Genomic DNA, 15,216 nt, shown 5'->3' on the forward strand with positions numbered 1-15,216 from the left:
GTCTTCCCAGTGCACCAGCCCTGAGCACTTATCTCATGCATCCAACCTGGACTGGCGATCTGTTTCACAATTGATAATATACATGTTTCAATGCTATTCTCTCAAATCATCCCACCCTTGCCTTCTCCCACGGAGTACAAAAGTCTGTTCTATACATCTGTGACTCTTTTTCTATCTTGCATGTAGGGTTATCGTTACCATCTTTCTAAATTCCATATATATGCGTTAGTATACTGTGTTGATGTTTTTCTTTCTGGCTTACTTCTCTCTGTATAATAGGTCCAGTTTTATCCATCTCATTAGAACGGATTCAAATGTATTCTTTTAAATGGCTGAGTAATATTCCATTGCATATATGTACCACAGCTTTCTTATCCATTCATCTGCTGGTGGGCATCTAGGTTGCTTCCATGTCCTGGCTGTTATAAACAGTGCTGCAGTGAACATTGGGGTACCCATGTCTCTTTCAGTTCTGGTTTCCTCATTGTGTATGCCCAGGAGTGGGATTGCTGGGTCATACAGCAGTTCTATTCCCAGTTTTTTAAGGAATCTCCACACTGTTCTCCATAGTGGCTGTACTAGTTTGCATTCCCACCAACAGTGTAAGAGGGTTCCCTTTTCTCCATACCCTCTCCAGCATTTATGGCTTGTATACTTTTGGATAGCAGCCATTCTGACTGGCTTGAAATGGTACCTCATTGTGGTTTTGATTTGCATTTCTCTAATAATGAGTGATGTTGAGCATCTTTTCATGTGTTAGCCATCTGTATGTCTTCTTTGGAGAAATGTCTGTTTAGTTCTTTGGCCCATTTTTTGATTGGGTTGTTTATTTTTCTGGAATTGAGCTGCAGGAGCTGCTTGTATATTTTTGAGATTAATTATTTGTCTGTTGCTTCGTTTGCTATTATTTTCCCCGATTCTGAAGGCTGTCTTTTCACCTTGCTTATAGTTTCCTTTGTTGTGCAAAGGCTTTTAAGTTTAATTAGGTCCCATTTGTTTATTTTTGCTTTTTGCTTTTATTTCCAATATTCTGGGAGGTGGGTCATAGAGGATCTTGCTGTGGTTTATCTCAGAGTGTTTTGCCTGTGTTCTCCTCTAGGAGTTTTATAGTTTCTGGTCTTACATTTAGATATTTAATCCATTTTGAGTTTATTTTTGTGTATGGTGTTAGAAAGTGTTCTAGTTTCATTCTTTTACAAGTGGTTGACCAGTTTTCCCAGCACCACTTGTTAAAGAGGTTGTCTTTTCTCCATTGTATATTCTTGCCTCCTTTGTTGAAGATAAGGTGTCCATAGGTACGTGGATTAATCTCTGGACTTTCTATTTTGTTCCATTGATCTATATTTCTGTCTTTGTGCCAGTACCATACTGTCTTGATGACTGGCTTTGTAGTAGAGCCTGAAGTCAGGCAGGTTGATTCCTCCAGTTCCATTCTTCTTTCTCAAGATTGCTTTGGCTATTCGAGGTTTTTTGTATTTCCATACAAATTGTGAAATTATTTGTTCCAGTTCTGTGAAAAATACCGTTAGGAGCTTGATAGGAATTGTGTTGAATCTATAGATTGCTTTGGGTAGTATACTCATTTTCACAATATTGATTCTTCCAATCCATGAACACGGTGTATTTCTCCATCTATTTGTGTCCTCTTTGATTTCTTTCATCAGTGTTTTATAGTTTTGTTTTCTATATATAGGTCTTTTGTTTCTTTAGGTAGATATATTCCTAAGTATTTTATTCTTTTCGTTGCAATGGTGAATGGAGTTGTTTCATTAATTTCTCTTTCTGTTTTTTCATTGTTAGTGTATAGGAATGCAAGGGATTTCTGTGTTGATTCTATAGCCTGCAACTTTACTATATTAATTAATTAGCTCTAGTAATTTTCTGGTAGAGTCTTTAGGGTTTTCTATGTAGAGGATCATGTCATCTGCAAACAGTGAGAGTTTTACTTCTTTTCCTATCTGGATTCCTTTTATTTCTTTTTCTGCTCTGATTGCTATGGCCAAAACTTCCAAAACAAGAAGTGTCTTGATGGGCTTTTGACTTTGCTTAACATAGTACCTGGCCTACTGGAGTGTTTAATAAGCATTTCATAAATGTATACATCACTTTTTTTCATGACAGCTTTATTGACATAATTCAAATGCCATACAATTCACCAGTTTTTACGTTTGTTTATTTTTGGCCCTGGGTCTTCATTGCAGTGCATGGGCTTTCTCTAATTGCGTGAGCGGGGTCCGCTGCCTGTAGCCCTGTGTGGGCTTCTCACTGAGGTGGCTTCTTGTTGTGGAGCACAGGCATTAGGCACACGGGCTGCAGTGGTCACAGCTCTCAGTCTGCAGAAGGCGGGCTTAGTTGTTGTGCACAGCCTTAGTCGCTCTCCAGCATGTGAAATCTTCCCCAGCCCAGGGATCAAACCCATGTCCCCCACACTGGCAGACAGATTCCTGTCCACTGTGCCACAAAGGAAGTCCACAACTCACCAATTTAAAGTGTATTAATTCACTGGTTCTTAGTATATTCAGCATTGTGCAACCATTACTATAGTCAGTTTTAGGACATTGTAATCTCTCTCTAAGAGAAACCCCATTCGTAATCATTACCTATTTCTCCTCACCCAGCCCTCACAACCACTGATTTTCTTTCTTTATGGATTTTCCTGTTCTGGGCATTTTGTATAAATAGAAGCATAGAATATGTAGTCTTTTCTGTCTGGCTTTTTTCACTGAGTGTATTTTCAGGGTTCATTCTGTTGTACTGTTAATCACTGCTTCATTTCTTTATTCTTTTGTATGGATATATCAGTTTTTATTTACACATTTATCATTGGCAGACATTTGAGTTTTTCCTGCTGACTATTGTGAATAATGCTGCTGTGAACATTCATGTACAAGTTTTTGCATGGACATGTGTTTGTATTTCTTGGGTATATATCTCTTATATCTCTTGGGTATGCTCAAAATTCTCCAAGCCAGGCTTCAGCTGAACCGTGAACTTCCAGATATTCAAGCTAGATTTAGAAAAGGCAGAGGAACCAAAGATCAAATTGCCAACATCCGTTGGATCATCGAAAAAGCAAAAGAGTTCCAGAAAAACATCTACTTCTGCTTTATTGACTATGCCAAAGCCTTTGACTGTGTGGATCACAGCAAACTGTGGAAAATTCTTCAAGAGATAGGAATACCAGACCACCTGACCTACCTTCCGAGAAATCTGTAGGCCGGTCAAGAAGCAACAGTTAGAACTGGACATGGAACAACAGACTGGTTCCAAATTAGGAAAGGATTACGTCAAGGCTGTATATTGTCACCCTGCTTATTTAACTTCTATGCAGAGTACACCATGAGAAAAGCAGCTGGATGAAGCACAAGCTGGAATCAGGATTGCGGGAGAAATATCAGTAACCTCAGATATGCAGATGACACCACCCTTATGGCAGAAAGCAAAGAAGAATTAAGGAGCCTCTTGATAAAAGTGAAAGAGAAGACTGAAAAAGCTGGCTTAAAACGCAACATTCAAAACACGAAGATCATGGCATCTGGTCCCATCACTTCATGGCAAATAGGTGTGGAAACAGTGAGGGACTTTATTTTGGGGGGCTCCAAAATCACTGCAGATGGTGACTGCAGCCATAAAATTAAAAGATGCTTGCTCCTTGGAAAAAAAGCTATGACCAACCTAGACAGCGTATTAAAAAGCAGAGACATTAGTTTACCAACACAGGTCTGTCTAGTCAAAGCTATGGTTTTTCCGGTAGTCATGTATGGATGTGAGACTTGGACTATAAAGAAAGCTGAGCACCGAAAAACTGATGCTTTTGAACCATGGTGTTGGAGAAGACTCTTAAGAGTCTCTTGGACTGCAAGGAGATCCAGCCAATCAGCCCTAAAAGAAATCAGTCCTGAATATTCATTGGAAGGACTGATGCTGAAGCTGAAGCTCCAGTACTTTGACCACCTGATGCGAAGAACTGACTCATTTGAAAAGATCCTGATGCTGGGAAAGATTGAAGGCGGAGAAGAAGGGGACGTCAGAGGATGAGATAGTTGGATGGCATCACTGACTCAATGGACATGAGTTTGAGTGAGCTCCGGGAGTTGGTGATGGATAGGGAAACCTGGTGTGCTGCAGTCCATGGGGTCGCGAAGAGTCAGACACGCTTGAGCGACTGAACTGATAAACCTAGGAGTGGATTTATGGCCATATGATAACTGTTTAACTTTTTGAGGCATTCCCAGACTGTTTTCCAAAGCAACTACATTTTCCCCAACAGTGTATGAAGGTTCCACTTTTCTCCACATCCTCACCAACACTTAGTATTATCTAATTTCTTTTTTTTTTTTAATCTAATTTCTTTATTATTGCTTTCTTAGCATGTACGAAATGGTGTCTCATTGTGGTTTTCATTTTCCTGATGGCTAATGATGATCATCTTTTTAGGTACTTATGTATCAGCCATTATTTTGGTGGAGTAATTTTTTTTTTTTCAGATCCTTTGCCCATTTAATTGAGTTCGTTTTATTATTGAGTTGTATGTAGACTATATTAAAAAGAAACTCTTAGAAGTCTCTTATCAGATTTACAGTTTGCAAAAATCTTATCCTGTGGATTGTTTTCACTTGATGATGTCCTTTGAAGCATAATACTTCACTTTTAACATTAGATCAGTTTATTATTTTGGGCATTTAACCTGTGTGAAAGTTGTATTTACATTAGGGTATTCTTGAAAGTTTGAGTTTGAGTAAACTCTGGGAGTTGGTGATGGACAGGGAGGCCTAGCATGCTGCGATTCATGGGGTCGCAAGGAGTTGGACATGACTGAGCGACTGAACTGAACTGATTCTTGAAAGTCCTTAGACTGCAAGGAGATCAATCCAGTCAATCCTAAGGGAAATCAACCGTGAATATTCATTAGAAGGACTGATGCTGAAGCTGAAGCTCCAATACTTTGGCCACCTGATGTGAAGAGCTGACTCATTAGAAAAGACCCTGACGCTGGGGAAGATTGAAGGCAGGAGGAAAAGGGGATGACAGAGGATGAGATGGTTGAATCACATCACCGACTCAGTGGACTCATTGAGTCCATTGGACTCAATGGGTTTGAGCAAGCTCCAGGAGATAGTGAAGGACAGGGAGGCCTGGCTTGCTGCAGTCCATGGTGTCGCAAAGAGTTGGACACGACTGAGCAACTGAACAACAACAAAATTGCTAAGAACGGTTAATCAAGTTGTTTTATTTATATATTACTACTTCTACTTAAGATCTGTTATACTAGATGAGAAAGTTGGTGAAATTTATTGTGTTTATTAGTCATTATGGTTTAATTTTTTAGCTTTTATTTCAGTATGCTTTCACTATATTATGCTGGCCAGATATCCTCCTGTCCTCATCTTGCCCACATACACACACATATCATCAGACACATGATTTTTTAAATTGGTGTGAGAATTCTGAGTAGATCTTTTCAGACTGCTTAAGCAGAAATAATTTGATGTTGAAGATCTTTGTTAACTGAAACCACTCATGATTTTTGTAGGTGATTAATCCTGTTGCCTACAATGTCACCATCCAATTCAATGAGTATTTTGAGTATGAGTAAAAGTATATCTCTATTGATGATAATACATACTAATCTTTAAATTCCATGCTAAATTCTTCCCTGAATTAACAGTGGTCATTTCTTTAATGCAGTAGTTCTAGATTCCTTTTTTTTTAATAATAGCTTTACAGATAACAGATGTTTTTCCCTGCCCATCACATAGCTATTCTGTTGGAGTGCAGCTAGTGGTCATAATCCCTGCTTTTCAGTTCTAGTTACCTGCAGCTTTCAAATCTTCAACTTGACAAATGCTTTTATAATATAAGGGAGAGACTTAAGATTGCTAAAGCAAACTTACGATGACAGATCTTTAGATTTCTTAATCATTGGCATCTGGGAAGAGTAGATCTAGGAAGGAATTACAAAGTTTATGTAGGGCATTGGTTTTGTGTTTCTTTTTTACTCTTTGTTTTTTGCGCATCTGTAAGAAGTTGTGTAATCTTTCTCTTTTTTACCTTGTTGAATTATTGTTTTAGGATAGAAACTCTTCATCAAGGGTTTTAGGTTTTACCTTTTAGAATATGTATAATTTTATTACTGGTGTTTACTGTTTATATTTCTTATTGCGTGAATTATTTGCCTACACCTTTTCTCTGTTTAAATGTAAGATAAGGATTCACCTAAGTGGTTAGTCATTTAACAGATACTGAACTTCTCTTGTATGCCCAGCTTTCCTTAAAATAACCATAAGCCTGAGACAAGGGTCCGTGATTTGAAGGCATTAATAGGATAGATTGGTGGTTCTCCAGGAGGGGTAGCTTTGTCCCCCAGGAGACATTTGACAGTGTCTGGAGACCATTGTGATTGTCACACCTGTCTGTGTGGAGTGCCTACTGGTGACTATCGAGTGGGTAGAGGTCTGGGATGCTGCTGAATAGGTATTCTACAGTGTACAAGAAACCCTTCCCCCCAGTACATAATCTAGTTCAAAATGTTAATAGTGCCATGGTTGAGAAATACTGGGATAGAGAACCTGACGAACCTGTGAAATAAATAGCGAGGTACTATTTAGTTCAAGGGCATCCCAGGAGATTCAGTGGTAAAGAATCTGCCTGTCAAGCAGGACACACGGGTTCAATCCTTGGGTTGGGAAGATCTCCCAGAGAAGGAAATGGTAACCCATTCCATTATTCTTACCTGGGAAATCTCACAGACGGAGGAGGCTAGCGGGTCACCATCCATGGAGTCGCAAAGTGTCAGACACAACTTAGTGACTAAAGAAGCAGCAGCAGCATTTAAACAAATATTTGAGCTCCAGATAATGCCCAGAAGAGGGTTCCTAAAGAAAAGCTAGACTTTGACAGGGAAAATATGGGATGTTCCTTTATTGTAGAAGGAAGAAATGACAGGTCTTTGGGGAAAGGGAGGATAGTGGGTTTAGGAGAAAGTTGATGTGTTTCTTAGCCTAGTAATAGAAGAGTGGCAACAAGTAGTAATTATTGATTATTTTGTCATCACCTCAAATGCAAGTAGGAAAGATTATATGCAAATGGTATGAAGTGGAAGGAGTTGACCACAGAATTCTTATCTGCCCATGCCAGAAAGAACATTGTTAATATTTTACTTCCTCGTTTAATTGGGAGTTCAGATTGATCTCTACAATAACCATTGTAATAAAGCAATGTTCTCACCAAGTGACATCAAAACTGTATGAGGGGCATGGTAGCCTTTATTTCAGTATTGCTTATTCCCTTTGTATACTTGTGCTCTGATAAGTCCAGGAAAAATGAAAATTAAGCCATTGAGGAGCTTCGGTCTGATGGACTTTTCTGGCCATTTTGTTTATCATGCCTCCAGAACACTATAAATCATTTTTCAGTGTATTTTTATTGAGTCCCTTTTACTGTATATCTAAACTAGTTTGACAGTGGGATGGCTCTCATAGTGAAGATATACTTTGTCTTCTTGTTATGCTCTATAAATTTTCCCAACTCAGCCGGCATGTTGTTCAAGAACTTTCTTACCATGTTTTAGGTTGTAGTCCCCCCACTCCCTGGGAAAGCATTTTTGCGTCAACTTCCTTTTAGAGGAGATGATGGAATATTTGATGACAATTTCATTGAAGAAAGGAAGCAAGGGCTGGAGCAGTTTATAAACAAGTAAGTGCTTTCTCTTCCTCAAGGTCTAAGAGTGAATAGTGTTCTGAGATTCTTTAGGTGACTGCTAATAATTTAGATATCAAACTAATACTACTTTTTCCTTTTGGTCATTTTCTAACTTTTTTGTATCATTTAAACAAAGTAAAAATACATAACAAATTGAATATCATGTGCTAAATATTCATAAACTTAAGTGAGTGATAGGAGTACCTTTTTGTTGACCTGAGTTTTGTATGTTTTTCTTGGTTAATTTATGCCAATTACATTTAAAATTACAGCATTTAAAAAATAGTTTTACTTACGATTCTTTTTGATTTAAGGTATGTTCTAGCATGAACAATACACTTGGAATCATTTTGTTTGATTGCACATGGAAGGTATTACCAGCATGTCTTGTGTAAAAGCTGCACATTTTAGATTTTCATGGCAAAATATATACTTCTGAAAATGTAAGAATGTATCGTTTATCTTTTAATAAAATCAGCCTCTAGCTTTTAATTTTATTCCTATTTAAGATATAGTATTTTTGTTTTGTTTTGTTTTGACTGCACTTCTCAATCTTAGTTCCCCAGTCAGGGATTGAACCTGGGTCCTCAGCAGCGAAAGCACAGAGTCCTAACCACTGGCCCCCAGACAGTTCTCTAAATATAGCCATTTTTTAAAAGCCAAAATTATAGGAAGAGTTATGCCTGCAAAGGGCTCACTATAATTGTGCATTTGGCCTTAAGTTTGGCCACATAAAGTCAAATCCTAGAGAATACTGTTGTGTGAGCTTATTTATTAGCAGTACTTTTTTATCTAGTAATTTGAAGATCTGTGAGTGGTAAACAGAGGGAAAGTTACACAAAGCCCTTAACTTTTAGTTATCTGATACAGCACACGACCTTCATTGTCTACTTTCTTTTTGGAAAAGGCAGTGCTAGCTTGGATGTTTTTAAATTCTGAAATAAAGCCTGGTTGCCCAGTCTGATCTATTTGGTCTGATAGAAACCTTGAAAAGCAAGTGAAAAAGAACCCCAAGACCTTGGACATTTGTGCCTGTTTCTTAGTATTTAGGGATTTTATTGAACTTGTGATCCTATATCTTTTTCTTCTTTAAAATGTATTCTTTGAATCAATGACGTTATTTCACTTTTAACATTAGAATTCATTTAGTTTTCTTACGAATTCACCAACTAATATGTAAAGAAGCTAACTGGGTACATATGCCAGAGACAGTGTAAAGCTAGTGCTTAAATGTTATCTAAATTACCCTTATAGACAGAAGGAAAGCAAATATACAGTTAGTTACTAGATAGACTGTAGCTGTGTAGGCTGTCCAGAGTAACATTGTTACTGAATTGTTCATGTTTCCTAATCTTAAAATGTGTATGTTTGGTCCCCCTCCTGCTTTTGTAAAAATTGGACTGAACTTGTATTTTTTATTTCTAGGGTCGCTGGTCACCCTCTGGCACAGAATGAACGTTGTCTTCACATGTTTTTACAGGATGAAATTATAGATAAAAGCTATACTCCATCTAAAATAAGACATGCCTGAAATTTCACAAGAAGGGGCGGGGGGAAAAAAAAAAACTTTCCATGACTTAATGATTCATATGCACCAGTGAAGAAGTTCTAACTAACTTTAGCATGCTGCATATAAAACTGGTATAATATGCCTTCAGTATACTAACACTCATATGCTCAATTTTGTTTTGTTTTGTTTTGGCAGTTGACAAGAAGTTAATTTGCTTTAGTGAAAAATCCCTCATTCCAACCTTTCTATGTAAATAGCTCTTTCTTGCTGTTTTAATGTGGTATACACTCTAGCTTCACAAACCTGTTACTCCAGTGTAACCTGCAGTGTCCTAACTAAACTTACTCACTTGGTCTCACCTGCAATTTTTTGTGTCATGTTTGCTTCTTAAATCCAATTAATAGAATATTTCTCTTACCCCCTTTTAATATGTGGTGTCACTTGACCTAATTTATGTGTGGAGGCACTACACATTGGTTTCCAACACCCTACACGTAAGATACACACTTGTATGCAGAAAGTATCTCCCTTCAGGCTTGTAATACCCTTCACATGGAAGATCAACAAGGAAATCTTTATATTCTGTATAAAAACAAAATCAAATTTATATACTAAAATCATTTGTCTAAAAATTTAAGTTGTTTTCAAATAAAAATGCATTTCTGATATGCACTGATTGTGTTGCCTCTGGGTTTTCTTTCCTCTCTTCAGAAGGCTTTCCTGCTTAACTCACTTGCTGAGAGGGATTCTTTACTAATTATATACTTCTCATTCCTGTAACTCCATTCCTCTTTAAGCAGTGGTGATATCAAATATGCTACTACCCTTTGAATGGAGGTATTTTCTTTTATACAACAACAACAAAAATGTGATGTACTAGAAAAAGCATTCCTTAAAGCTTATTGAGTCATTATGAAGCACTTTGTATATTTGGAAAATGCTCTATAATCTCAAGTCATTCTATTCAAAAATCCTTTTAAGATAAGTCAATAGCATGCCTCCTATTTTTTAGAAGAATTTTCTTCCTAGCTCATCCGAGTGACCTGTTTAAACTTAGCAAGAGTGTAATAACCTTTTCTTAGCAGATTCATGCTTTCTAATTTGGTTTAGGAAGTTGCATCTTTTCTCCTCTTCTCCTCTAACCAAGGGCGAGGGCCTCGAATAGTGTTCTAGCCTGATTTGTATAACCAGAAAGTGCAGGAAGGACTCCTTGCTGCTTAACTTGTGTTGCGACCAGAATGTGGTCTCTAATTTGAATCTGTACTACATCTGGTGGTTTGGAGCCCCATTGTGACCTAGAGTTAAACTCCAAGGTAAGGAAGGTTTTCCCTCGCACTCCAGATGTGTCTCCTGTAGAGACAGATCAGTCCATTTGAGAGAAAACCAGCTTAGGCCTTGGCCTAATACCCAGGATGTCCCCCCCAAGCAGATGGATGTCATAGGAAGAAGTCAGAACTGCCCTAGTATGTCTTGTTGCTTATATATGTCACAGTTGCATAATACTGGACATTTCAATTACTGTAAATAAAGGTACAGAGTAAATAGCATGTGAATTATGTTTCACTGAGAGCAGAAAAAGGTGATCAGGAACATCAAAAGGTGTTGGTATGCAGTAAAATTGAAAGTTTCTGGCATGCAGAACAGAGTTAACAGTAGCTTTGCTAAACTCGGTAATTCCTCCAAAGCATGGGTGATTTTCCCTCCTGGGGAACATTTGGCAATACAGCAAGACATTTTTGGCTGTCACAACTGGGAAATGCTACTGGAATCTAGGAGGCAGAAGGTTAAAGATGCTACTAAACTCCATACAACGTACATAGCACTGCTTCCCCACAACAGAAAGACATCAGCAGTGCTAACCTTTCTACTCAGTGTGGAATTCTTTTGATTTTGATCATTTATAGACAAGGGGATAGTGTGATTTAGGATTGCTTGTACTGGCCTTGCTTCCTTTTAATCTCTACAATTTCCTTAGGGCAGGCATGCTTTTAGAAAGTTGAAGGTTTAAAGTTAGATGAAAGGTGGTTTATTCTAGGTAACATGTTTTTACCTCATGTAGGAGGACACATCTCAGTGTTGTTTCTTAGAGAACTGAAACCACGATCTGCATTAAAACAACACCTTTGAACTTCTATGGTGGTACAGTGGTAGGAATCCACCTGCCAGTGCAGAAGACATGGGTTCAATCCCTGTTCCCAGAAGATCCCACATGTCACAGAGCAACTAAGCCTGTGAACCAAAAGTATTGAAGCTTGTGTGCCTACAGACTGCTCCACAACAAGAGAAGCCACCACAACAACAAGCCCACACACTGCAACCAAGAGTAGCCCCCACTCACTACAACTAGAGAAAGCCCACTCAACAGCAATTGAGCCCCAGCACAGCCAAAGGTAAATTTTTGAAAAAAAAAAGCTCTGAAAACAATTGCAACACCTTTAACCCTATGAACTAAAAATGCAGGTGCCGTCAACTCAAGTGACACAGGAGTTTCTAGAAACCCTTAAAGAGTCTTCCTAAAAGAAGTTGAATTGGCAGTGAGTTAAGCAGCAAGCGTCTCCAGCTCCATGTCCTCTCAGTAAGTTATCACCTTGTCCCAACTTCTGCCAGATGTAAAGTTTCAAAGCAGTGGTACTCTTGGTAACTTAACAATTGTTGAAGACCAAATGTAAAATCCACAGAACACGACCTGAGACATATAAAGGCTTAATGATAGTTTTCTGATGGCAGTGGGAATCACAGATGAAGCATTAGCCACAGCAGATGGTACCACTAAGCCCCTGGCAATATCTGAATAGGTTTATCTGGTATTTGGTTTCCTGCTGGGCAGTTCTGCTATCATGCCCCTCAGTGGTGATGATGACCTCTGGGCTGGATGCCGGAGAGCATCTTCTTTTTATTACATCCTGCTTCTTTTTAACTCAGCCCTCTCATTAAGGGCCATTCCTGTGCTTCAGCTTGCTTTGCCTGTTTTGGGTGAATATAGCCAATGAAAGGAGAAGGCTCCTCGCCTGCAAGTCTTTACAGATAAAATTTGTTTAAGGTGTGGATGGACAGAGAGCTTAGCACACTGCCTGGTTTACAGGTTAACTGCTCTGTGAGTGCTAGCTCTGTGATTATTAGAATATACAAGTGTTTGGACTGGGAAACAAGTTAGAAACTATTTTAGGAGGATAGCGTATGTCTTCCTTGATAGTTCCTTTGTGATCAATCATACAACTCCTTATAAAGTAAATAATATTCTCCTTTACAGATGAGAAGACTGAGGCTCTGCAAGCTTAAGTAATAAGGCCAAGGTAACACTGGAAAGATGTCTGCCTCTAAAAGCCATGCCTTGGTGCACTTCTTTCTTAGGACCAGGCCTGTGACTTGGTGCCTACCCAGCCCTTAATGCTCAATAAATGTATTGATTGAGTGAAAGGGTGAATTTCCAGTAACATTTCCAGGGTCCTCTAGGATGAGCATGAGTGAATGTGAATTGGTTTTGTTTTTTAGTGTGATTTTAAGTGTAGGTATAAAAAGTGCTTTGAGGCATGCAGAGGTAACTGATCAGAAGTATCTTATGTTCCTAAACTTAGCTGTGTACCACAATTACTGCCTAAGACTGTCCAGGTTTTCTTTTTTAAAGCTTCACAGGTAATTCTGGAATAGCCATTTTGGGCACTTAGGTAGAAGGCCCTTTGATTTCCTGGAATTTGGTTCAATTTGATCTTAACATGACTAGATCATTACGAAAAGAAATCAGGAACTTACGAAAAAGTCAGGATGTATCTTGAGAAATTACTTTTGTAAATATTGATTTATAGTAAATGAAGGTTACCTTATTCTGACCTTGCTAAGAAATAAGACCTTGATTTTGGAGACCAGGAAAATTTGTTTAAAAGCCCAAAAGGAAGTTTCCAGGGTGCTAGGTGATACCTCACCACAGATGCCTTTTAGAATGAGTGCCATAAATGGAAGTGACTCAACAAAATCAAACAGCAACACTAAGCATTTTACATGAGCGAAGTGTAAACATACACAAGAGGTTAACAAAGGCCCTTTTCTCAAGAAACTCAGTCTTGTTAGGACATTGTCATGAAAAAACTCACATGGCCACAGAGAGAAGACATGGCAAATGTGAGGATGGAAGGGACACGTGAGTTCAAGTGGAGGGAGGGGAATGGTCATTTAAAATAAATGGCACTTGAGTTTCAGCCCCAAAGTGTAAAAAGCTTGAAAGTTGGCATCCTTGGGTTCACAACAAGGAGAAGCTCGACAAAGTGAAAAAATCAAGGACCCACCTTATTTTATCTTAGGCCCACCCATCAGAGAATTGAGGTTGCAGAGGAAACCTCCACCCTCACATCTGGAAAGACATGCTTATCTAGACAGACATGGTCAAAATCTGTTTACCTCTAAGCAGGAACTGCTAGTCATAAACTGGTAGGATCACACATACAGCGACACTGAATTTTGTGGAGGTTGAGTGTGATCTTCCCAGGTGGCACTAGTGGTAAAGAACCCACCTACCAATGCAGGAGGCCTGAGAGACATGGATTTGATCCCTGGGTTGGAAAGATCCCCTGGAGAATTAAATGGCAACCAACTCTAGAACTAACACTCAAAAAAGATGTCCTTTTCATTATAGGGGACTGGAATGCAAAAGTAGGAAGTCAAGAAACACCTGGAGTAACAGGCAAATTTGGCCTTGGAGTACGGAATGAAGCAGGGCAAAGGCTAATAGAGTTCTGCCAAGAGAACACACTGGTCATAGCAAACACCCTCTTCCAACAACACAAGAGAAGACTCTACACATGGACATCACCAGATGGTCCAACACCAAAATCAGACTGATTATATTCTTTGCAGCCAAAGATGGAGAAGCTCTATACAGTCAGCAAAAACAAGACCAGGAGCTGACTGTGGCTCAGATCACGAACTCCTTATTGCCAAATTCAGACTGAAATTGAAGAAAGTAGGGAAAACCATTAGACCATTTGGGTATAACGTAAATCAAATCCCTTATGATTATACAGTGGAAGTGAGAAATAGATTTAAGGGACTAGATCTGATAGACAGAGTGCCTGATGAACTATGGATGGAGGTTTGTGACATTGTACAGGAGACAGGGATCAAGACCATCCCCAAGAAAAAGAAATGCAAAAAAGCAAAATGGCTGTCTGAGGAGGCCTTACAAATAGCTGTGAAAAGAAGGGAAGCGAAAAGCAAAGGAGAAAAGGAAAGATATACCCATTTGAATGCAGAGTTCCAAAGAATAGCAAGGAGAGATAAGAAAGCCTTCCTCAGTGATCAGTGCAAAGAAATAGAGGAAAACAACAGAATGGGAAAGACTAGAGATCTTTTCAAGAAAATTAGAGATACCAAGGGAATATTTCATGCAAAGATGGGCACAATAAAGGACAGAAATGGTAGGGACCTAACAGAAGCAAAAGATATTAAGAAGAGGTGGCAAGAATACACAGAAGAACTATACAAAAAAGATCTTCACGACCCAGATAATCATGATGATGTGATCACTCACCTAGAGCCAAACATCCTGGAATGTGAAGTCAGGTGGGCCTTAGGAAGCATCACTATGAACAAAGCTAGTGGAGGTAATGGAATTCCAGTTGAGCTATTTCAAATCCTAAAAGATGATGCCGTTAAAGTGCTACACTCAATATGCCAGCCAATTTGGAAAACTCAGCAGTGGCCACAGGACTAGAAACAGTCAGTTTTCATTCCAATCCCAAAGAAAGGCAATGCCAAAGAACGCTCAAACTACCGCACAATTGCACTCATCTCACACGCTAGTAAAGGGATGCTTAAAATTCTCCAAGCCAGGCTTCAGCAATACATGAACTGTGAACTTCCAGATGTTCAAGCTGGTTTTAGAAAAGGCAGAGGAACCAGAGATCAAATGGCCAACATCCATTGGATCATTGAAAAAGCAAGAGAGTTCCAGAAAAACATCTATTTCTGCTTTATTGACTATGCCAAAGCCTTTGACTGTGTGGATCACAATA

The 15,216-nt window shown here is 38.8% G+C and overlaps 1 protein-coding gene across 1 annotated transcript in view; it reads left to right on the plus strand.

Moving 5' to 3' along the window:
* Positions 1 to 9,883, plus strand: part of SNX3 (sorting nexin 3) — a 45,069-nt gene extending 35,186 nt beyond the window's left edge. The window contains exons 3-4 of the mRNA XM_061131864.1: positions 7,571 to 7,695; positions 9,127 to 9,883. Coding sequence (XP_060987847.1) covers positions 7,571 to 7,695; positions 9,127 to 9,232 — 231 coding nt within the window. The 3' untranslated portion in view covers positions 9,233 to 9,883. The remainder of the gene's footprint in view (positions 1 to 7,570; positions 7,696 to 9,126) is intronic.
* The last annotated feature ends 5,333 nt before the right edge of the window (positions 9,884 to 15,216 follow it).

Source organism: Dama dama, chromosome 28, assembly GCF_033118175.1.
Source record: "Dama dama isolate Ldn47 chromosome 28, ASM3311817v1, whole genome shotgun sequence".
NCBI lineage: Eukaryota > Metazoa > Chordata > Mammalia > Artiodactyla > Cervidae > Dama > Dama dama.